Source organism: Zingiber officinale, chromosome 11A (genome assembly GCF_018446385.1).
Source record: "Zingiber officinale cultivar Zhangliang chromosome 11A, Zo_v1.1, whole genome shotgun sequence".
In the NCBI taxonomy this organism is placed as follows: domain Eukaryota; kingdom Viridiplantae; phylum Streptophyta; class Magnoliopsida; order Zingiberales; family Zingiberaceae; genus Zingiber; species Zingiber officinale.
This window is the reverse complement of record NC_056006.1, coordinates 71531481-71557064: the sequence shown is the minus strand read 5'-3', so window position 1 is coordinate 71557064 and position 25584 is coordinate 71531481. Positions and strand designations below refer to the sequence as shown.

Below are 25584 nucleotides of genomic sequence, written 5' to 3'. Positions count from 1 at the left end.
AATGAGACAATATACTCATATGTAATAACGGTTCAATTTTTTTTTTAGAGCATATATATTAGTTGCGTGTTCGAATTACTCGTAATGTTGGACTGTATATTAAGATTCATGTATACTTTCCGAATTTATCGGATGGTGAATTACTTGGATCACAAAGTAGAATATGTGGGTTAAAAAAAACCAGTTGGTATTTTTATACTTCGTCAAATATAGACTTGAACATAAATTACATTTATATATAGAGAATTACACTATAAAAAGTTTGCCATATATGGTTTTGACATATAATTATGTTGTGATTAAAACTTGATCGACAGAACTATAACCCTGGCCAGACACAAACGGTCCAAACCAGCTGTGGCTGGCCGGGCCGTGCGAGGCCGGCCCATTTTTTCACAGCCTAGCTATTACTATGCCCTTTTCCAAAAGCGACACGAATCGTCCGTTTTCTTATTATGGATTGCACGATAATTCCCATGAAAGCACCCCCATTACCTATAGATCCCGTTCCTATCAATTTCGTCTTCATGTTTCCATTAATTCATCCCTCCAAATTCGATCGAGCTACTGCTAGCTTTTCTGGTATTTTCTAATCCTATCAGACAGTGTACATCAATCTCAGGTAATTCCTCCGTTCTCCAACAAACAAACAAACAAACAGAGGTTACTTTCTGAAATCTAAGATCTGTTTTGTTTTTTTTTTTTGTTTTTTTTGTTTTGTTTTTGGTTTTGATCGGGCAAGGGAGGAGATTGGGTTTGACGCCTTCGTTTCCGTTGCGTGAACGGCGGAATCGAAGACGGGCTGTTAGAGGAGTTGCGTTGTGTTTTGTATTTGGGTCAATGTTTAGATGTTGCACTTCGATTCCTGAAGACTGGGCTGATCCTGATGCGCTTTACCCGATTAAGCCTGATTGCCGTGAGGATGTTCCTGTTTCTCATTTCAAGCCGACGGTCAGTTACTCGATCAGTTTCAGCCTGCGTCCTCTACATATTCCTTTTTTTTTTCTTCTCAAACGTTGCTGGCATTATAGCGTAAAATTCAACTGGTTATCTGTAGTGTTTTCTTTATTTTGTTAGTAATGTAGGCACCATTTTGTGATTGATGGAAAAAAAAAGTTGCAAGTATAAAAATGTGTCCTTTCTCAACCTTTTGAAGTATGGATCCAGAGTTGGAGAAATGGACAAAGGATTTTCTCCTTTTGATTACTATTTAGGTTTCTAACTTCTTAACCAACGGAAGTGACCGCTTGAAGCAATTTGGTTGCTTCTTGCTTGTGAGTAAGCCATCTGCAGAGAGTTGCATTCACTTCAACCCCTGCATACTTTATTGTCACTTCTACTCTAAGGTATTGCATTGCATTTTACTTGTCGGCGACCACTATGTTCCCATAAAACTTATCTACTGTAGGTTTTTGGCAAAGATCTCTATGACTCAAAAAGTAGCATATTACTTGATTTGTAGTTTTTTGGTAATAGAAGCAAATTCACCTCATTCTACTCATGCTGTAAGATGTGCATGAGAAGCCAAGTTACCTATGCCATAGTGGTAAGATGCACATCTGTTCCACAAATCTTTATTCTACACATTCTCAAAGTGTTAGCCCCTTATATAGGGCAAATATCAAGCCCCCTATGGATCAATTTTTTGTAAAAAAGAATTCTTTTAAGGTGGAATATGATAGGCTTCTTCATAGTAAAGTTTAGAGTTATATACTCAAATTAATATTATAAGGCAGGCAAAGTTAAAAATCTTTCTTTATCTGTTTCAGCAATTGTCATATCTGAATACTTGCTATTTACTAGTAGTTAGAACACTGGAGTAGACATTGGTCCTCTAATTGTCATTGGTTTTTACATGAAGCTGTACCTTCTTGGATATTGGTATCATTTAAGTTGCAAGGTTAAGTTACTTCTCATAGCGCATTGTTACATTCTAAATTTATTCCCAAGAATTGCTGAATTAGTGAATTACATTATTAGGGACGAGATGGTGTATGCCCGTTAACTTCAGATAATTAAGCCAAGTTAACTGCATAATAGCATTATCAAGTAAGCCATGCATACTTACAAAACTTGCTTTCAAGTTCACAAGTCCAACAGAACTCATCAAAGATCAGTTAGGCTTTGTGACCTTTTGTTAACTCAGTAAATTTATAGTACAACTGTTTGTTAAGTAAGATGGTCATTTGATTCAACCTGATTATATGGAGGTCTTTGGATATTCTCATCAGCAGCATAATGATAGTCTTTCATTCACGAACATTATCTTTTTGACATGACATTTCTATATTTATGCAGCCTGGGAAAACACTTAGTGAAAGAAGATGGCAGTCATCCTTTTCTGAGGAAGGTTATTTGGATATAGCTAGAGTTCTTAGATGGATACAAAGAGGGGTCAGTAATCTGTGTAGTGTACTAATTTATTTATTGCTTTTGCTTGATTTGTTTTTGGATTTACAAATACATTAGTTCCACTAGTACATACTAATGTGCCTGCACAAATGACCAGGATTGTTACTAGATGGTAATTAGACGAATGAGCTCATCCTGTAAGCAAATAGAAACATGATGGTAACGCTGGCCAAAATACATAGCATCTCTTAGCAGTGCCAATGCTGATCCTGTCTGAAATCTGCGAAGTGGTGCGCTGGCTTCGGTGAACGACGATCTTTAATGAAGATAGCCTCCTGGAGACCTAAAAGAACCTATCCATGATCTTAGCCAACGGAGAGGATCCCCTTTTTATACTACCTCATGTGACCTCCGTAGTCATGAAGTAGTCCTCGGTTCGTTAGGGAGATGAAGTCATCTTCTATACTTCGTGCAATAATCCTTTAAGGAATCTTTTTTTGTACCCCAGATGTACCTCTTTTGTCGTTTGTGACTTATATTTGTGATGAGGTATGCATAGGAACACATCATTATAACTGAAGACGCTTTTAGAAGATATTTCCCGCCAAATTTGTCAGGTTGCCATACTTCTAGCCGGTCCTTTAACCCGGTCGCATATATAATAAGAATACCATCTGTTAAATGTATTTCGGCCGATCATTTTATTGGCCACATTGTTAAGAATATATTTTGATGAACATGTCTCAGCTGACTGTTCAAGCCGGTCGTATATATATTAGGAATACCTTCTGTTAAGCATGTCTCGACCGGTCATTCAAGCCGGTCGTATATATATATTATGAATACCTTCTGTTGAGCATGCTCTGTCCAAGAATGTAATATAAGGCTGAGTGACTTTACGCTCGGTAGGACTTTGCTCGGTCGAGCACATGTAAGCACCTTAACGCTCGCCCAACCTTCACTTGGCCGAGCGTATATAAGCACATTGGTGCTTGCTTGACCCTCACTTGGACGATAATATACTGAAAGCTGTATAAGGCTAAGTGTCTCTGAGCTCGATTGGGCTTTGCTCTGCCGAGTGTATACGAGCACATGGGTGCTCGCTCAGTTTTTGATCGGCCGGTAATATATTAAAATCTATATATAAGGTTAAGTGTCTTTATGCTCGGTCGGGCTTTGCTTGACTGAGCGCGTACATACCCTCATTCGTGCCCACTTGGCCTTCACTCGGTTAGTAATATACTAAGAGTTTTCATAAGGCTAAATGCCTTTATGCTAGGTCGGACTTTGTCTGGCCAAGTGCGTGTAGACACTCATTGGTGCCCACTCGGCCTTCACTCGACCGGTAATATACTAAGAATTTCCATAAGGCTAAATGCCTTTACGCTCGGTCGGGCTTTGCCTGACCGAGCGCGTGCAGGCACTCATTGGGTGCCTACCCGACCTTCACTCGACCGGTAATATATAAAGAAATTTCCTAAGGCAAAATGCCTTTACGCTTGGTTGGACTTTGCCTGACCGAGTGCGTGCAAGCACTCATTGGTGCCCACTCGGCCTTCCCTCGGCTGGTAATATACTAAGAGCTTTTATAAGGCTAAATGCCTTTACGCTCGCTCAGGCTTTGCCTGACCGAGAGCTCTCAAAATAGTCTTTTACGTCATTCATTATTAATTATACATTCGCCCGGCTATATATTTCTCCCATCATTCTCAATCCTAACTCCTTCATTTAACAGGTCGACCTATCATAACCTGTATCAAATGCGATAACCTTCTCTTTTAGATTTTAAGAATGATTTTTGCTCCACATTAGTGATGCTACACATGGTCTATTCTATTACCTATTCAGATGATAGCTGTGCCCTGCTTAACTATGAGGTTTACAAACTACAATCCTAGATGTAGACTACATACCATAGACTTTGCATGTCCCCTTCCACATCAGGTCAATCATGGGTGATTTGCTGTGATCAGTTTGATCATTCAAGCGTGTATGTCCTGATGACCATCTCCAACTATTAAAAAAAGGAAAAAAACTTGTTAATATAATTACTAATGATCATTAGACAAAAAGCTGTGAAAATCTACAAGAATTGTTCATAAAGACGGGATGAAAAACAATATTTTGCTTCGCTAATTGCCAAAACTTGCATAGAGAAAGTTTGCTATAATTACAAACCACATTTGTATTTCTAGTCGTATGAAGTTCACGTTTCACTTCATCCTTGTAGCTTCTAATCCCACTGAGTTAGCAAATTTGGAATATTGTATCTCCTTCCTTTTTCATGGGGGCATAGAAAAAGGGGACTTGGTTGAGATTGAATGCGAGATGTTCATGATATTGAATATATTTTACAACAGAAGTCTATTGTAGATCTATGATAAAAACATAGTATGAGATGTCAACTCGTGCTGGTTGGCATGGACGAAATTTACTGTTTCACCCACCAATTGACATGACACAATGCTTTAGAGTTGTCAAACGGGCCAATCCATGGCGGGGCGGGGCAACCCACCATCCCGGCGAGCTGTGAAATCTCTAACCCAACTCAAGGTGAGTTGTGGATTAGGCGGGCTAGCCCACGGGCCTATTAAAAAATAAAACAAATAAAAAGAATTGAACATGATGGAAAATAATGATGAGATCACTGATAATTGTTCTCGTTTATTAAAAAAATTGTAAAAAATAAATAAATGAATGCCAACCACCATAATAGAATCACCATAGTCGGTGTTTCCAATGAAGCCTCCTTAAGAGATTCTACACCACATATACTACACAATAATTCAGAGATTCCAGACTAATGACGAAACACACCACACATAGTAATTAAAAACATAAAAGAGTTTATAAAACAGAAAGTTCAATAAACTCTATGAACCTAAACATATAATACAATATTTTTTAAATTTCATCAATAACATCATCCATATCAAATTCTTCTAATCCTCCATCATATCCTTTCTCTTCATCGATATCCTCTTCTAGAGTATTTGATTCTTGCTTAGACAATGTTGTTTTGATACTGGTATTGCCTTCATTATCTTTATTTGCATATAAAATACACAAAGATGAAGACAGTTAAAAATAAAATTACAAGAAACTAATATATCAACTAAGTTAAGAACATACTAAAATAAACAAAATTACAAATAACATAACCATATAACAAATTGCGAGTGCAACTAAGAACTTGCACTTTTTCATGAAGGGTGCAACTTGTATACTAGCAAGCATACGAGCACCAATGGAAAAAGCTGATTTTGATGCAATAGTAGTTATAGGAATAGCTAAAACATCACATGCCATTAGTGCAAGGGTTGGGTACTGATGCTTTTGATTCTTCCAATGCTCCAAAATATCCAAATCTTGATAATATGCAAATTCAAGTTTTGACTTCTCCAAATAGAGATCCAATTGAGATTTTCCATGGTGGCAAAAGGTGAATACGCTCGTCCCCAGCGCCCCCGTCAACCTGTCCTAGGGCCAACACGGAGGAGGTAAATCACGGACGGCTACTAGTCTTTGGAATAGTGACTAGCACATAAGGGAGACATTTATCTCGGCTTTGCCGAGATTCGAACCTCAGATCTCATGGTGGCAACACCTCATGTGCTAACCACTAGACCCATCCGAGGGGACCCAATTGAGATTTTCCAGCACTTATAATTGTTTGGCTCTCATATGCCATCATTTCCTACATTAATTGGAATAGTAGTGACAAGAAAATATAAACCAATTAGGAATATAAGAAAAAAAATATTAGAGTACTTACATCAGAGATTCTTTTGTTCATTCCTTTAACTCCTCCTACACTTTGCGAAAGTGTATGTGTGGTAGAAGAATATTGTAGTTGTGAAGAACTTGTCTTGTTAGTATTAGAATATTGGTAAAAAAAAAAGCTTATACAATTTTGTCTTCACAAGTTTCATCTTCTTTTGGCATTTATGAGAATCACTTTCAACCTTTGAATAAAAAAACTCCAACATCGAAAGCTTTATTCGTGGGTCAAGAATAGCCCCAAATACAAGCACCATGCTATATTGAGTCCAATACTTGTCAAACTTCTTCATCTTTTACACATATAACTTATCACCTCTTCTTCATTCGATAAGTTTTACTTTAACAAAACTTCAATCTTCCAGACTTAAATAAAATACAAATTTGATGTAGGATAAGAAGGACTAGAGATCAAATTAGTAGTGTCATGAAATGACTCAAGGAACTCACATATTTTCTCTCCTCTTTTCCACTCTTCACTTGAAGGACAATATTTATAATTGTTGTCATTGAATTGAAGAGAAGCAAAAGTTTTTTTATATTTGATGGCACATCCAACATTAAATATGTTGAGTTCCAACAAATAGACACATCCAATCGCAAGCCAATACTAGTATCAATGTTACCAACTACTCGTACGCATTCTACAAATTTCCTAGTCTATGAACCTTTAATATACTTGACCGACTCTCTAATTTTATTCAAAGCTATAGTAGCCATTTTCAAACCTCCTTGGACAATAAGATTCAATATATGAGTAGAACAACAAATATGCAAAAATTCACTATCACACAATAAGCTATTATGCAAAGAGAGTTGCTCTTTCAAATGAACCTGCATGTTATTGTTACTAGATGCATTATCCAATGTCAAAGAGAAAGCCCTTTTCTTAATCTCCTATTCCTTCAAATATTCAAACAATTTTGTAGCTAATTCAACTCCTAAGTGTGGAGGGGCATATGAGAAAAACTAAGTATTTTACTATTCAATTTCTAGTCATTGTCAACAAAATGGGCATTCAAACAAATATAACCCTCACTGGTGCACGCTGTCCACAAATCTAAAGTTAAACAAACTCTAGTTTGAATAGTAGCCAAAACATGCTTAAGTTTCTCTTTCTCCTTCAAGTAGATTCGGTTAATTTCAGAAATAAGAGTATTTCTAGAAATACAAGCAACATTCGTATTTATGTACTTCATCCTAGCTTTAATACCATCATACTCAACAAATGAAAATGGTAAATCATGTTTAATGATTGTATAAGCAAGTAACTCATGTGAAATCATTTGGTTTATTTTCTTAGACTTTATCTTCCCATCTTGATCAAGAGTCATTTGTCCTACATCATGAAGCTTGAGTTTGTCACAAATCTTAACATGGCGCTACAACATAGAAGTTCCATAATGTTTGTTTACCCCCATACTTATACTATTTTTTTTTTTACATCCAATACATTCAACTTTATCTATATTATCAATCCCTTTAATTTTCTTAAAATACACCCGAATATCATAAGTTTCTTTAGAACTTTTAGTTGACTCTTATCATGCTTAGCACTTTCCAATTCATCATCTAAAATAATAATTTGCTTTTGAGAAGTAGAGTCCATTTCAAAATCAATCTGAAATAAAAAAATAATAAATTTTAGTTTTTGACAAAATCAATCAAACACACAAAATGTCAATAGCGGAACAACATAAATTTATTTTTTGTGTTAGCCCTCGGGGTCTCAACCAAAAAAAAAATCAGAACTTGGCTCTTCTAAAGCCATGTCTCTCAAAGATATGTTGAGCATCAAAAGAGAGAACTAGTCAACTTGATGATGAATATTATTGCAAAATAAATGCTAAACCATTTTATATTCATAAGTTTCGAGCCATTGTGGGCTCAATAAATCTTAATTGACATTTAAAAATATTAAATCTAATTTGCATGGTTTATATGAATACAAAGTCCTACATAAAAATAAATTCATACTTCACAATTCATGCTTAAAATACTAACGATTTCAAGAATCAAATCATTTGATCAAACTCTACAAATAAACAAGTTTTACTTGCCAATGGGGAAAAGGTTGGTGTTAATTGCAAGGATTCCAAGCTTGATAATCAAACAAATAGAAGTTGCTTCGCTTTTGTACGTGTGTGCATGGGCAAAGAAAGAAACAAGAAGCACGGTAGTTTGTCTAATGCTTTGCCATGCTTGGCGCACAAATCATGCAAGACACGAGATGAGGACAAGGGGCAAAAGGCCATACAAACCACAAACATAGAAAAAGAAGGGAAATAGAAGGAAACTAGGAAAAGAAGCAAAAAATCTCACCTCAAACAGGAGCTTGGAGATCAAGAATCGCCAGACTTGTGGGATTCTAGCTGGGAGATTAGGGACTGCCAGACTAGTGGATTCAAGCTTGGAGATCAGAGACACATACTACCGTTCTTTCAGTTTCTCAGCAGGCTCACGGGGAGGCACTAAGGCATGCGCACGAGGCAGGCAGCGAGGCAAATGGGAAACAGGGATAGGGTTTCACTTTCACCGTTTTACAAGAGAAGAGAGTAAGAGAGAGAAGGGCTTCTTTTATCTCAGCCGTTGGATCGAGATTTAGTATTTTACTTGTAAGTTGTAATTTATTTTGAAGTTTTCATTGAATTTTTTTTACAACCCGCGGGCCAACCTGAGCCCACCATGGCTAGCCCGCCACGCCAAGGTCGGCTTAGACCCGCGACCCGTGTGGGTTGACCCATTTAGGTCTGCTAGATGATGAGTTGATAATTTTTCAACCCAATCCACTTAAATTGTTTGGCTGGGTGGGTCAACCCATTGAACCCAACCCAAATTAATGGTTCTACCAAGCTTGGAGTCATGAGGTGGTGAACACTATACCATTGTGACCTCGTGGCGAGTGAAAACTAGGCACTTTCTTTTTCCTTTTTTTTAAAATTTTCCTCTTTTTTTCTTTCTTTTTTTCCCATTTCTATTTTTTTCCATTGAAAATTGCTTTCCCTTTGTGAATTTATATTTTTTTTCCTTCCATCCGTATATGGTTAATTTTTTTCCTTCAAGCGTTTACAAGGTAAATGAAGGGGAGCCTTGGCGCAATAGTAAAGTTGCTGCAATATGACTTAGAAGTCACGAGTTTGAGTTTTAGAAATAACCTTTTTCAAACCAGAGTAAGGTTGCGTACCATAGACCCTTTCCTAGGACTCGTATTGGCGAGAGTTTCATGTATTAGGCTGCCCTTTTATGTGTCTACGAGGTAAACAAAGAAAAAAAATCTCTTTAACAATGAAAATACAAATTGTTGGGAAAGATAAAAAATATAATATAATATAATATTTAATTTTATAAAATATACTATTACTAATGAATTAAATTATTTTATACATAAATTTAGTTTATTTTAAATTGATCATAATAAATCCAAACTAAATCTAGTTTAAACCTACTTGATCGTTCCATGTTTATTTGGTGAATTTTAGTTAACCTTAAATCAATTTTTACTCAATAAGTGATAATATCAAATCTAACTAAATAATAAACATATATAATGATCAAATATTAATAAAATTATTTTTTTAATTATATCTTTTATATTTTAAAAGTATGGAAATTAAGGTTTAAAATTTTGAGCGGTGCCGGAGTTTCAATTTATGACCAGAACGATATAATTTCGGTACCATATTATGTCATACCGAGATGATTTAAGTACTTTTTAAAATATAAAATATATTAAGTAATTTTTTTTATTATTAGTATTTGATTACTATAGCTTGATTTAATTTTATCTAGTGAAATGTCTTATTCTTATTGAGTAATAGTCAATTTAGGGTTGATTGAAGTTCACTAAGTAATCATGACACGATCAAGTAGGTAAATTGGATTTATTATAATCAATTAAAATTAAGTTAAATTAAATTTATACAATAACAACCAAGCCATCTCACTAGGTGGGGTTGGCTATATGAATCTTTTTACGCTATTGGGCTTTATCTTCTATTATGTCATCATCTATACTTAAATTTTATTTTATTTTATTACTGCTAACCAGGTCTTTTTTAATCTTCCTCTTTCTCATTTGATGTGTGTATTTGTCATAGTTTCACATCGCCTAACTGGAGCATTTATTGGTCGTCTAAATACATGTCAGTACCATCTTAAACGTGTAGTTTTCTCTCAATAGATATAATTCCGACTTTCTCTCTAATGCTCTCATTTCTTATTCTTTCTATTCTCGTATGTCCACACATCCACCTTAACATTCTCATCTCTGCAACTCTCATGTACTTGAGTCATAGCTAAACATTCAGCACCATATAACATAGTAGGTTTAACCGCCATTTTATAGAACTTTCCTTTATGTTCTATAGGTACTTTACGATCCTATAAACACCTGACGCTCTCCTCTATTTTAATTATCCTACTTGTATTATATGTAAGACATTTCTCTCAATTCCTTCATCATTTTGTAAAAATAATCCTAAATACTTAAAACTCTCAATTCCAGACAATTCCTCATCTCGTATCTTAACAATTGTCTTATTATGTCTAATATTACTAAACTTAAATTCTATATATATATTTTTTACTCTATTAAACTTAAAACCTTTCACTTCTAGTTTTTCCACTAAGATTCTAGTTTAGTATTTATTCCTTCACATGTCTCATCTACTAAAACAATATCATCTGCAAACAACATACGCCACGGTATTGTGTCTTGAATATGTTCTGAGTTTATCTATAATTACCCTAAAAAGATAGAGACTTAGAGTTGATACTTGATGTATTCCTATCTTTATTAGAAATGCTTCAGTTAATCCGCCTGAAGTTTTCACTTTGATCGCTATATTCTCATACATATCCTTAATTAGTTCAATATATGCTACGCTTACACATCTCGTTTCTAGAATTTTCCATATAATTTCTCTTAGGATTCTATATCATAAGTTTTTTCTAAGTTAATGAATACTATATGTAGATCTTGTTTTTGCTCCCAATAATTTTCAATTAGTTGTGAAGATGTATAACTTCTATTGTTGACCTTTTAGAGATAAACCCAAATTAATTTTCGGTCATCATGGTCTCCTTAATCTGATTTATATTATTTTTTTCAAAGTTTAATGGTATGACTCATTAGTTTAATATTCTTATAGTTTGCACAATTTTGTACATTCTTATTTTTATATAAGGGAACTAGAGTACTTATCTGCTATTTCAGTGTCATATTAAATAGTTTTGTAAGTCATTCAATACTTTGTTTCCCTAAGCACTTCCAAACCTCTATTATAATATCATATGGTCCAACGACTTTTCCACTGTGCATCCCATTTAAAGCTTGTTCTACTTATAAAATTTAAATTTTACGATAAAAATTTAAATTTCTATACTCATTTGACCTACTTAAATTACCTAAGTTAAGTTTATCACCTAAACCTTCATTAAAAAGTTGATGAAAATACCTTTTCCATCGCTCTTTTATTTCTCTGTTTACGAGTACCCTATTGCATTCATCTTTAATACATTTTATTTGGATAAGATCTCTTGTCTTCATTTCTCTCACTTTAGTTGTTCTATAAATGTCTTTTCCCCTTATGCTGTATCTAATTTTTTTATATAATCTTCAAAAGTTTCATTTTTTGCTTTATTCACTATCTTCTTAGCCTCTTTCTTGGCTATTGTATATTTTTTAAAGTTTTTCTCGTTCTTGCAAATATATAATTTTTCATAAGATGTTCGTTTTTTCTTCACTTTCTCTTCTACTTTCTCATTCCACCACTAAGATTTCTTATTTGATGGTACATGTCTCTTTGACTCACTGAGTACACTTTTAATTACTATTTTCAACTTTAATACTATCTTATCCCATGTCGTATTAGAGTCACCGTATATTTCACCTAATGCTTGTACTCCTACCTTCTCCTTAAATATATTTTGTTTTCCATCTTTTAATTTCCACCACTTAATTCTAGGAATCATATATTTTCCTTCTATTGATACTATGCTTGATGTGTATATTCAATACTACTAACCTATGTTGGGTAGTTAAGTTTTCTCCAGGGATGACTTGCAATCTTTACAAATCTTTCTATCCCTTTTCCTAACTATAAGAAAATCAATTTGCGATTTATTTTTCCCACTTTTGAACGTGACTGAGTGTTCTTCTCTTTTCTTAAAAAATATATTAGCTAATATAAAGTCATATACTATCGCAAAATCTAATATAGTTTTTCCTTCTTCATTTCTCGTTTTAAACCGATAACCCCATGCACTCTCTCATATTCGTTATTTTTCACTTTGACATGCCATTTAGATCGCCTTCTATTAAAATCATTTCATTTTGCGGAATATTTTGTAATAATTCATCTAGGTCGTCCCAAAATCTTGATTTGGTAGTTACATCTAATCCTATTTGAGGTGCACATATGCTAATTACGTTCATAGTTTCTTTCGTCACTAAGAGCTATAATTCTATCCCCTTTTCTAATTACTCATACAACTTCATTATTTAATGAACTATCTACAATAATACTCACTTTATTTCTTGTTTTACTCTTTCCTGTGAACCATAACTTAAAATCTGAGATCTCTACTATCTTTGTCTTCTCGCCTATCCATTTTATCTCTTGTACACAAAAAATGCTAATTTTTCTCCTAATCATCGTATCTACTATCTCCATTGATATGTTTCATGTTCAAAGTCTTAAACTATTTGTTTTCCTATGTTATTTGTTCTTATCTAACCTATGATATGAGAACTCTTGCCTATTTAACACGACATTTTAATTCTCATGGAGATGTAGTTGTCATTGCCGATACCTTATAGTTGGACTCTGCAACGAACTCTTGCATATTTAGCACTACACCTGAGTTCGATCCTGTAACGCGTTCCTTATGGGGAACGACCTACCGTTAACACAATAGTTTAATAGATCCACCAAATTTATATATAAAATAATTTAATTCGAAGGGAAGCTTTAGCACAATACTAATGTTGTTGTATGACCTTGTGGTCACGAGTTTGAGTTGTGGAAATAACCTTTTGCAATACAGGGTAAGACTGCGTACAATAGACTTAATGTGGTGCCAGATTTGCTATAATGGCACAATGATTAATTCCCGATGAACGCATGCCCTCGGGAAAAAACTCTCTCACCCGCTAGCCACTTGGTGGTCAGCTATAAGCCGACCCATTACCTCCCTTCATATACTTGGGGACGGACTGTAAGGGGTGCCTGGGATGAGCGTAATCACCTTATTGCTACAATGTGGTTCGATCTTTTCCTAAGATTTCGTATTGGCAGTGGCTTCGTGTACTGGACTATCTTTTTTTTATAAAATAATTTAATTAATTGATAATAGTATATTTTATAAGATTAAAAATTATATTATATTATAGTTTTATCTTATTCTAATAATCTATATTCTTTAAAGACTTTTTTTTCTTTGTTTACCTCATGGACATATGAAGGAAAAAAAATTAACCATAGATGGATGAATATTTTTGCTTCCATTGATGAACGTAGAAGAAAAATTAATAGAAGAAAAGCAATTTTTGGTGGAAAAATAAAATAAAAACAATTCAGAAACATGGGAGAAAAGAAAAAAAATAAGAAAAGGAAAAAAGGTAAAAAAATTAAAAAAGGGGACTTGGCATGACCTCGCAAGGTTGTGGTGGGCTACACAATCCATTGCAAGGTCACAGTAGACCTTGCAAGCTGTCGAGAGGTTGCGGTAGACCCCGTGACCTGTCGAGAGGTCGCGGCAGACCCCCCGACCCGTCGAGAGGTCGAGGTGGACCTTGCAACTAGCTGCGAGGTTGCAACAAACTTCGTGACTTGCCATGAGGTTGCGGAAGACCTCATGGCTCCATGCCCTGTGGTGTTGTGCCGGTTGACAGGCCGAACGATAAATTCCATCCTTGTCAATTAGTACGGGTTGACATCTCATATGCTGACCGAGATAGCGTATCGTTTCGATCATAAGCAGAAACTCTGACACAACTCGAAATTTTAAATCTAGGATAAAAATCTTAATAATTTTACCTTTTTGAGATAAAGCCGACCCCACCTAGTGGGATAAAGTTTGGTGGTTGTCGTTGAGATTGGCTGCAGAGAACTTTTATCGCACTAGAATTCTGCTTAAAGTCATATATTCATGGCAGCTATTTGCTGGGTTGTAGTTGCATGAAACTTGATTATGTTATCACCATTTTTTAGTACGATAATGTTGCGAAAACATCATTCTTGACAACTGAGTGTAAAAGGTTCAGTAACTACTAGCCAATTGCTATATTTTTTGAGGTTGCTTGAATGTCGTTTCTTGAAATACTGTTTTCTTCAGGACTTATGTTATTTGAAATACCTAGGTCTTCTGCTCTAAACCTTTGCACTTATTTTGCAAACATCTTATCATCTCTATTGGGCGCCATGTTAGGGTGTTCATTCAAACATAAAAGGAGAAGTCTGGGAGTTTTTGCTTGGGTGTTATGATCCTAAAAGTACTTTCAATGAGCGAACTCAATTAAGAGAAAAACGAAGGTAATGATTTCTTTTTTATCATTTGGTACTATTCTTATTGCTTGTGCTGCTTTTCTCCGGATTACAAAATGGCATGATATGTTCATTATCTCTGCTTGCACTTTAGATGTTAGTTCTTTGGAGCAATTCTAACCAATTAAAGTGGTTTGGCAGGTTAGAATATGAGAAGGTCAAGTCAAAATGCCAGGAAATGGAAAAGAGAGTTGGCAGTGGAAGAATAGTTGTGGCACCTATCATTACCGAAGATGGCCAGCCTATCGTCAATCCTTCAAGTAATGGTGCTAATTCAGGCGAGGAAGTAAAATCAAATGAAGTAGATTCATCAATACCAGAAAATAGAAATGATAGTATAAATCTGGACAAAGAGGTCATTCAATGGAAACTTACCTTACATCAGATTGGTGAGAACTCAAAATATTTGCAATCTCCATATAATTTTCTGGTGAATCAGTTGGAAATTTTCTTTTATTTTCTTTTTCATTTTTTTATGTTTGACAATGGGGTGTCCCTACCCCACATTGGATGGGGACACCTGAGGATTGTTATTTTGCTCACAGTTCTATGGTTTCATGTTTAATGTATGAGTTATATTTAGTACTCAAATAAGTGGAATATCTTTTTGATAACATTTTTTATTGGTATTGGATTAAAAATCAATATTCAAATATTTTAGCTATTCAAATTGAAAGCATGAGTGGATTATATATTTTGTGATACAAGGCATCTGTTGATGACCTTTTTATTGACATTGGAATAAAAATCACTTTTCAAATATATTTGATTTTGAATTAAAAAATGGTTTTATTCTTGAGGCATTTCTATTTCAGATTTCATAACCTTGATTCATATTAGCGAATAGCATTTCAGATTTCAGTATTATGTGCTCAGGAGTTTCTCGTTTGGTTGTTAGTGAACCCCATGTCTCAGCAGTAGCGAAGCATAGTCTATTGATCAGTTCAAATGATCAGCTAGCCAGTAGATTTTCTCGCCAAATTTCTAAGAGATTCTAGAATTGAGTATGTTTGTAAGAAGTTAGTGTTTTACAATAAATTTGAGTAGCTTGAGGGGGCTGTTGGGGATCAAATTGCAAATAGATTAGAGTTTAATTGTAAATATACCAACTGGAAGGGGTGAAAATGTAAAAAAACACTAATAATAATAATCTATATCAAGATAGAGGAGACTACCTACAAGTAATACTAATAATCTTCCCCACTTTAACAAGGTGATTGTTTTGCGAAGGAATGAGGAGATTATGAGGACTCCAGCAAGAAGTAATATTATCATATATTATAGTTAAAGAAACTTATTGCCATTGTCATATTAGTTGGATAAGTTTTTAACATTATGAGGACTCCAGCAAGAAGTAATATTACCATATATTATAGTTAAAGAAACTGATTGCCATTGTCATAATAGTTGGCTAAGTGTATGACTTACTTATCCATTAAGTTCACAAATCAACCCTAGTATTCCAAGTGTATTACTTGCGGCAATAATAAAAAAAATATATAATTCTTGTGGAGTATTTTGCTCCTGACTGCTAAGTGTTTTAGATTTCTCAAGTAATAGCAATCTAGCTTGGACATACTTGGCGGCCTCACTTGATTATTCGTAAAGACTAATATGGGATTTAATAGAATTGCTTTACTTATATCTTGGAAATTGGAATCACGTGAAGACAACCTTGTCTTGCCATTTCTTTCTACACTCCTGGTTCTGATATCAGACAACTTAATAATGGCTTAAGTGTTACTAGTGATTTAGCTTTTCATAGAGTTGAATGGCAAAATACATGCACTTTACTTCAAATAGTTAATTTGAATAACCAAAAAGAGCCTGGTTATATATAGCTCACCAGTGTCAATTAAGCAAGAATGAGATTCTACTCAAAACGGCAGAACTAACTGTCATACTATTGGTGGGTAAAGGATGATACTAGCATTTCCAGTTTAGGCTACCAGCTAAATCCTTGTGGTTCTACTTTTGAAGTCATTGATTTCTTGATTAACTCAGATAATTTAGTTTTGAAATCAATTTTTTTTTTCATTGCCAGATGTTTCATACGACTGCTTAGTTTCATAAAATGCTTAACAGTGTTGCTATTTCATGATATTTTTGTTGGAACAGATTCACTCTTTTTTTAATATCTTAAAATATGTCCAGAACTAATATTCCGCTTTCCCTAATTCCTTGAAATTAGGTTTGGATGTTGTTCGTACAGACCGCTCACTTCTTTACTATGAGAGCTCAGAGAATCAAGCAAGGCTATGGGATGTTCTTGCAGTCTATTCATGGATAGATAGGGACATTGGTTACTGCCAAGGTGGAAATTTGCATATACTTGAAATTTTTTAGTTCTCTGGAGTTGTTATAAACTTTTTTCAGATAGCTGTGTTTCTGATAACCAGTTTATTAACAGGAATGAGTGATCTTTGTTCGCCTATAATACTTTTAATTGAAAACGAGGCAGATGCTTTTTGGTGCTTTGAACGTCTAATGCGTAGAGTGGTATGTATATTTATGTCGTGAACAGAAGTCATTGTTTTCTTTAACTTTAAGTCATGATATTATTTAATCAGTCTGTCTCTTGAGCCATTCATGCCCCAATAATACTTGTTCCAATCATGGTATTGAACTTAGCATCAATCAAAGAAAGACAAATTCTATGTGCTTCTGGTTTTTCCTACTAGTAAATATGCAATGAAAAAGCACATAAAAACATGGTACCTCAGGCAATTTGAAGGGCTTTTAGTTGTAATTCCAGAAATGATACAAGAAGTTGATTGTTGAGTTTATCTGATCAAGTACTAATTTCAGGCATATTTGATGGCAACAATTTCTTTGATGCAAGTCAAAACTTGTTCTAGAGTGGTTTCCAATTAATGCAGCTGCTACCAGAAGCTTCAAATCTGAATTACATCATAATTTTGTTTAAGATTATCTGCATATCATATTTTAGCATAAATGTGATAAGCTAAAATACTATCAAATATTATTCATAAGTAGAAGTTAAAATTTGATTACAATCTTCAATTTGTCTTCCACTGAGTTTTTCTCTTTTACAAATGTTATTCATGCTAGAAAGTAACTTCACGTCATAAAGGTTTTAGCTTGTCATTTTGTAGAGAGGAAATTTCAAATGCACATCTAATACTATTGGAGTTCGGGCTCAGTTGACATTACTTTCTTCTGTTATAAAAATTCTTGATCCGAAGCTCCATGAACACATAGGTATCATTTCTATCATTTGCTGGACTTACACATGTAGCATAAACTGTTCTATCTCTTGCAAAATTTCAAAACTGTATGTTATACATTTTTGTGTCATTCTACTTCTGAAATTTTTGACAGTGAATCTAGATGGAGGGGAATATTTATTTGCCTTTAGAATGCTGATGGTCCTTTTCCGCAGGGAGTTCTCATTTGTTGATGCATTGTACCTTTGGGAGGTAAGCTTCATTTTTTCAAAGTTCCCTTTAAAATTGTAAATATACTATATTTTAGTATAAAAACTGTCTGCCCATGGGCCTCGAGATCATGTACGATGATTGAAAATGGATTTATACTTGCATGAAAATTTGATTTGATGCTTTCCTCAAACCCATTTACCATTTCACTGCACATATATACACTGATTATTGCTGATTGTCAGACAGATTATATGACATAATTATCCTATTCATCAGCTCATCTGGTCTATGGAGTACAATCCCCATCTTTTCACCATCTACGAGGCCAATGCTTCTCCTAATAGAAACCAAGACAAATCGCAAAATGAAGACTTAATGAAATATGGAAAGTTTGAGAGGAAGTGTCTCAAGTCAGGTCAGAAAGATCAACAGGCCAATATGTCCATCTTTCTAGTAGCTAGCATTCTTAAGGCCAAGAACAAACGGTTACTGCTGGAGGCAAAGGGTCTAGATGATCTAGTGAAGGTCTCTAGATTCCCTCCTATTTTCTATTTTCCTCATATTCATCTCCATCCACTGCTTTCTCACAGGCTGGCTTTTCTAGCAGATGTTGAATGGCATAACTGGTGAATTGGATGCAAAGAAAGCATGCAATGAAGCATTGAAACTTCACGTGAAGTACTTGAACAAGGTTTGTCTCATTTAATTCTAATTTAGGGATGTTACTTGTTGAGTAGTATTTAGAGGGCATTCTTTTGCAGACAAAGACTACTTAGGAAGCCAAAGACCAGCAAATACTGTCTCAACAAGTTATTTTGCAACCCACAAAGAAAAACACCTACAAAGGATTCCATTTTGCTCGAGTTTTCTTGTTCGAGTTTTGTTGTTTGCTTGTTTTTTTTTTTATTCTTTCCGTTTGGCATGTCATCCAATGCCAATGGAGCGAGAGATTTGATTGTATTTGTATGTGCCATTGCTTGTTGAATCACATAAGTCACTCGTGCTGTCTATTATTTGAGAAAATTGAGTCCTATGAATCTCATGATGCTTGTTCCCATTACTTTTGTGTCTCTCGTAGTGTAGCTTGTAAATGGTGCAAATTAGACTTACAAACGGTATTACTATTACGACTTAAATCATAAGCAAATCATAAGCTTGTTTGCTACATCTCCATGTCCAATTTTCTTCGTAGCTTTCAAAAACTTCTCACTTGGATAGAACACTTGATTACTCAACATTGGTTATCTACATAAAGAAGCATAGGGATGAAGGGAATGGGGAGAAGCTATTTTCTATTAGGTAATAATGACCATTTAGGTGAAAATAAACTTAAACAAGTCAATTTCAATTGAAAATTATGGGGCAAGTAGACTTGAAATCAACTTATGGATCATTTCATGTTTGATTAGATCCATGCAAAATGAATTTACAATCCACTTGTATTGGTTAACTCTTTATTTATACATTAGGGTGTGCAAGGGAAAAAAAAGGTGCAAATGATATCAACCAAATTCATTTCAAGTAAAATCATACCATAAATTTATAGTTGAATAAACAAATCTTGTCCCAATGGGTCTTTAAGTCAATTCCTAATAGACATAAAATATCTTATTGAATGTGTGACCCTTCTCATCCAAAGAGTCGTAGCACTAGGACAAAATACCTTCCGTAATTTACTTATATATAATCGTGAGGCCGATGATACTGAATTGTTTGAGATGAGATATCTTTTTACTTCAATAAATAAATCTATAGATAAAAGTGATTTCTAAACGTATTCCTGAAATGTCACATGGTTATTAGTGCAATGCCATCCTTTCTTCAGACAAACTTGAAATGTCATATACCACTCATGTCATCTACTTACCAATCATCATGAGTCGTTTTGGTACTTTAAATCATTGAATCACAAATTCGAGTCCTCACGGATGTAGTTGAGTTGGTATTTAGATGATAGAATTGTTTCATTAAATAACAAATTCGAATATGCACAAGTATTAGTCACTGCTATCTACTTTATATACACAAAATGTTTAATATGTGAATGAAGATTCAAATTCATTTCTTCGAGACTTTTAATACTTGAGAAAAATAGGAGTGATAGAGAAATAATAGCCCCAACAAGTGTGGTACAATAATAAATCATTTAGGGGAATAAATAAAAAGATCATAGTTTAAATCTCAATAGACGTATATTTTAGTGTGTAAAAATTGTACTTCAAATTTTACCAAATAAGTGAATGAGGAGGAAGACTGTCTACCTTCAAGATTAGTCGGATGAAGTTCGGACACTTAAGTTATAAAAACAAATATATAAATATTTTTAGCATTTGTATCAATAGTAAGGATTGGTGGATGAATAAGATTTGGAATCATACATGCAAGATAAAAATATATTAAAAATGTAAAACAAATTATAGCAAAAATAAAAGGGCACCCAATTTGTCATGGAAAGAACACCTTTACTAAAAGGGACAAAGCTAAATATTTCATATTGAGAGGTAAAAGATGTATGTTTACTCTGAGAGGGCGACCGTGTCATTCCCCTTCATTATAAAAAAAACCACGATTAATGATCGAATATTTGGTCGCTAATCGATCGCTAAGTGTTGGTCGCTAAATACACTTAGCGATCGATTAGTGATCGATAATTCCAATCACACATATATCGGTCGTCGATGTCATTTAGTGATAGAAATTTCATTTGCGTCACTATAGGTCATAATAGAAATTGAATTCTGTCGCTAAAGTTAACAATGGAAATTGAATTTCGTTGCTAACTTTAGCGATGACAATTATTTTTTTATCACAATTTTAGTGGTAGAAATTATATTTTCGTTACTAAGTTACGGGAACTTAATTAACATCAAGTTCTCTTAACGTAGTGACAGATATTTAATTTCCCTGACTATGTTATGAAAAACTTAATTAATATTGTAAATTAGCGATTGAAAATTTTTTTTTGTCTCTAATTAGCGATAGAAATTAAGTTTCCATTGCTAATTCACGGTCAAAATTTGATAGAAACTCCCATAATTGACAAATTTGATCTTGTTTACATTCAATCAATACAATACACAATTCACATTACATTCAACACAATACATTCACTCAACATTCACTACATCCATTACAAATCATTCACTCAACACAGTATATTCAACACATCCATTACAAACCACACATTTACAAAACAATTATATCAACATTCATAAATAATATCCACAAATAAGCCACACATCCACTCAAATATTAACAAATAAACAACATTCAACATAACAGATATATGTTCATCATATAAAATATAAATAGTACATACTTCATATATAACTAAAATCCATAACATCAATACTTACTGTAGGCCCCGTGCGGTCAGCAAGAGGGGGGGGGGGTGAATTATCGTGAAAAAATAAGTATACCTTTCTCGAAACTTACGACTTTGATTAAGACAAATACTTTAATAGAAGTAACTAAAATGCATAAAAGAAGTACGAGATACAAACGATTTACTTGATTTGCAACCGGGGAGGTTGCTAATCCAAAGCAAATGAAACTCAACTACTTGACTCCTTTTTGGAGAAGCCTCATACAGGACGTTGACAACTCAGACTTTGAAGAACAGAGTGAAATAACTCAAATACAGAAAGTGTTGTGCAAATGAAGAGCACAAAGGCTCCTTTTATAGGTTCACTGGTTGAAGTGATCGTTTGCTGATGTGGTGCAGTCCAAGCGCTCGAACCCTCTCCGGGCGCCCCTAGCAAGGTAAATTCTATCTCCACGCAATGACTATGCAACAATGAAGTGATAAGAATTTATCCACTCCTGGGTGCCCGGACCTACTCCGGGTGCCCGTACTTCTACTGACATTGCCAATATAGGTCCTACCTACTGGATTAATAAGAAATTTTCTTGATATATATTTTCTTATTACTTTTCTGATTTGACCTTTATGAAATCTATAATACCAATTTAGCTTTTGATTATTCCAAGAATTTTAAAATTGATTCTTTTCAAGTTTTCTATTTGTTTCCTCAATTTTTAATTTTTAACTTATCAAAATCTTCTAATTGACAAGATTTTGCTAAAGTTATTTTTAATTCTACATTTTCCTTTTTAAATTTATCATTTTAAATTTCTAACTAATAAGAATTTTTTGAAAGTCTTTTTGTAAACTTATATAATTTATCAAGAGGTAGAGATCGTACCTGACTTACCTTGTCAATCTCGTTATCTGATGTACCCCCTGTACTGCTGTTTCATTTCGAAGTGACTCCCCCTTCTTCGATGCTCTCAATACTCATTTTAGATGAATTCGCTTCATTGTCTTTTTGATAACTTACCATCAATACAAGTCCGGCGTAGGCTTCAATTTCTGATTCTGATGATGATGTTTCGTCCCACGTCACTTTTAGATTTTTGTGCTTCATCCGGATAAGTGTTTTGTTCTTTTCCTTGTCCTTCAGTTTTGGGAAGTGGTCCTTTATATGGTCTTCTTCTTGGCAGTTATAACATCTCACCTTTCGTTTTCTTCATGAATGTTTCTTAGCCTACGACTTGTTAAATTTGTTAGTTTTAAGGAATTTACTAAATTTTCTTACCATAAATGCAGCCTCATCTTCGTTAAGCGATGTGTCTGAATCTAGTTTGCCTTTTTGGTTAGCTTTTAGCGCTACGTTTTGGGTCAGCTTTTCTGATTTATTCTTTAGGTCTGCACATTTTGATTCATGAAGTTCAAAAGTAGAAAATAAATTTTCTAAGGTACTAACCTCGAGGTCCTTAAAGATGTAGAATGAGTCAACTATCGATGTCCACTCGAGTGTTCTCAGAAATGAATTTAAAGCATACCTTAACGAATCTCAGTTTATCACCTTTTCTCTTAGATTCATGAGTTTGATGATTAGTTCTTTTATCCTCGAGTGTAGATGTGCAACTATTTCACGTTCTTCCATCTACAAGTTGCTAATTTGATTCTGAAGCAAGTCCTATCTTGCGAGTTTCACCTATGAGGTCCCTTTGTGTAGTTCCAGGAATTTCTCCCAAAGCTCTTTGGTTGACTCATAGGCTCCGGTCCAATTGACTTCTTGTGGTGGTATAACACTCAGAGATAGAATTCTGCCTTACCATTTTCCACGAAGTCAGTTTACTCCTTCATCCATTGATATTTTTCTTTGTCGGCTCCTTGCTGATCCTTAGTGCTACAAAATCATATTTCATAATTAAGAGTAAATCAAAATCTTTTTTTGAAGAATACTCCATCTTCTTTTTCCAAGTTGAGAACTCCCCCTCAAACTTAGGCGGGTAGATGCTTAGTCTGACCATTTCTTGTGTGATTTAGTCAGCGGTTAGTCCTTTTGATGTGTCCTTGTTCTGATGCCACTTATAGGTCCTGTGCGACCACTAAGAGGGGGGAAAATTGCTTTGAAGAAATAAGTATACCCTTCTCGAAACTTATGACTTTGATTAAGACAAACACTTTAATAAAAGTAACTAAAATGCATAAAAGAAGTACAAGACATAAATGATTTACTTGGTTTGCAACCGGGGAGGTTGATAATCCAAGACAAATGAAGCTCAACTACTTGACTCCTTTGACACAAGTTAGAGGTGGAGAAGTCTCGTACAGGATGTTGTCAGCTCAAACTTTGAAGAATAGAGTGAAATAACTCGAATACAGAAAGTGTTGTATAAATGAAGAGCACAAGGGCTCCTTTTATAGGATTACTGGTCGAAGTGATCGTTTGCTGACGTGGCGCAGTCTCGGTGCCTAGACCCTCTCCGGGTGCCCCCAGCGAGGTAAATTCTATCTCCATACAACGACTATGCAACTGCGAAGTGATAATAATTTATCCACTCCCGGGCACCCGGTGGCCTCAGCGATAATCCATAGCAATGGGCATATCTTCAGCACTAAAATGGTCTGAGCGCTTGGACCAACTCTGGGCACCCTGACTTCGGGTGCTTGTACTTTGTCTAGGCACCCAGACAAGTGTCAACTTCAGAGTTGACTCTTTGTTCGACCTTCCGCTCCGATTGCTTGGGTGATTCTCCAGCCTTCTAGAGTTGAGCTCATCCGAATCCATCTCCGGCTTGTTGAGATATGCCCAATGCAGGTGCGTGCTAGAATATGTTTTGTAAACATGCGCAGTAGAAAATAAAATAATAATAATTTTTAATTATCATATTACACACCATACACATACAAGGATACAACATGCCAAATATGATAGCATAATTAAAATTTTACGGGAAGTAAATTTACACTAGGTATACCTTATGGATGACTTGTAATGAGAAGAGCATCAATCGTAACGACGTCGAACCTCGTCTATATTCATATCCACGCTGAGCTCCTCAAGATAACTCCTGAAGTGCAAGCCTCTCCTTTGGAAGTTACTAGCCACGAGCAAAGAAGAGGAATCAAGAGGAAGAAGAAGAAAAGCACACAAGAAAAAAAAAATAATTCTTTCTTGTGGTGGTCATGACAACAAGGAGGGGAGCCTCCTTGTTGTTGGTGGCGGGAAAGAGAGGAGAGGGAGAGGAGAGATAGATTTGGTTTCCCAAAACCTAATCAACTAAATAATGATACTTGTATCTAATTCTCTCCCAATTATATCTATATATAGTCATCTTTAATGAGTTGGATTAGAAAGCTCAAATCCAATCCATTATCCCTTAACTAAAAATTAGCTCATTAACTCCTTGGTTTGATTCACAACTAAACCAAGTTGGTTCATGACTAATTCATGATTAAACTAAATATGGTTCAACTCTACCATAAGAGATGTAGCTCATTTCATGCTTCCATTATGATAAATATTTTTATATTTGTCTTATGTATGGTCCAATCAAACATTTATCTCTTGATCTAAGAATCCTATTCTTTAACTTATTTTACGTCTTTTAGAGACTTATTAGTGCGTGTGACCCAATAGGTTCTCGGTTTGTCTTAGTTGTCCATAATTAACTACTTAATTATAGAATGATCATGAGTGATACCTAGTAGTATATCATGATCCCCAATTAGCTGAAAAATCATAGTTGATCTTAGAACTAATTCTAAACCCTTCAGTAGCTACAGTAAGTCGTGCCTTATTCCTTTCACTCTTCTTATACCTACTTGGTTCAGGATATGGTCTATGTGTCTATCCTCATTAGACTGACTACGCCACACTTAGCCCAAGTAATACTTCCTCATTCTACGGATTCAAATTACTTGTACATATATCTAAGAGTCTCGCACTCTTAACATGTGATACTTTAACCAAAGACTTTGAGTAATAATCCTAACGAGTGACCATAGGATATACATCTCTTTACAAGGAGTAGTGAATCCTTTGTGAGTTATCCAAACATCTTCAGCATTTCGGGTCCACGCCTCAATGAGGTGCTTGCTTAAGATATCAAAGTATAAGTCTCCATGACCAAGATAACTTGTATACCTCAAGTTGAAGGAAACTTGCACTCAAGCTGCAATAAGAGCTTCACAGATATATCCATATATATAC

At 34.7% G+C, this 25584-nt stretch overlaps 1 protein-coding gene across 6 annotated transcripts; it reads left to right on the top strand.

Moving 5' to 3' along the window:
• The first annotated feature begins 448 nt into the window (after nucleotides 1–448).
• On the top strand, nucleotides 449–19139 carry LOC122032036 (rab GTPase-activating protein 22-like). Of its 6 annotated transcripts, none has more exons than XR_006125932.1 (12): nucleotides 452–622; nucleotides 743–951; nucleotides 2299–2394; nucleotides 14563–14666; nucleotides 14820–15067; nucleotides 16870–16992; nucleotides 17089–17177; nucleotides 17795–17900; nucleotides 18021–18118; nucleotides 18356–18494; nucleotides 18687–18770; nucleotides 18841–19139. XR_006125932.1 is itself a non-coding variant. In XM_042591286.1 (12 exons), exons 2-12 carry the CDS (start codon nucleotides 841–843, stop codon nucleotides 18853–18855), a joined length of 1323 nt encoding a protein of 440 aa, XP_042447220.1. In that variant the 5' UTR covers nucleotides 452–622; nucleotides 743–840; the 3' UTR covers nucleotides 18856–19139. The 6 variants fall into 6 exon arrangements, 3 of the variants coding, with proteins under 3 accessions (XP_042447219.1, XP_042447218.1, XP_042447220.1); XR_006125933.1 differs by having other exon boundaries at nucleotides 18670–18770; nucleotides 18841–18902; XM_042591286.1 differs by having other exon boundaries at nucleotides 18356–18604.
• Nucleotides 19140–25584: the final 6445 nt, after the last annotated feature.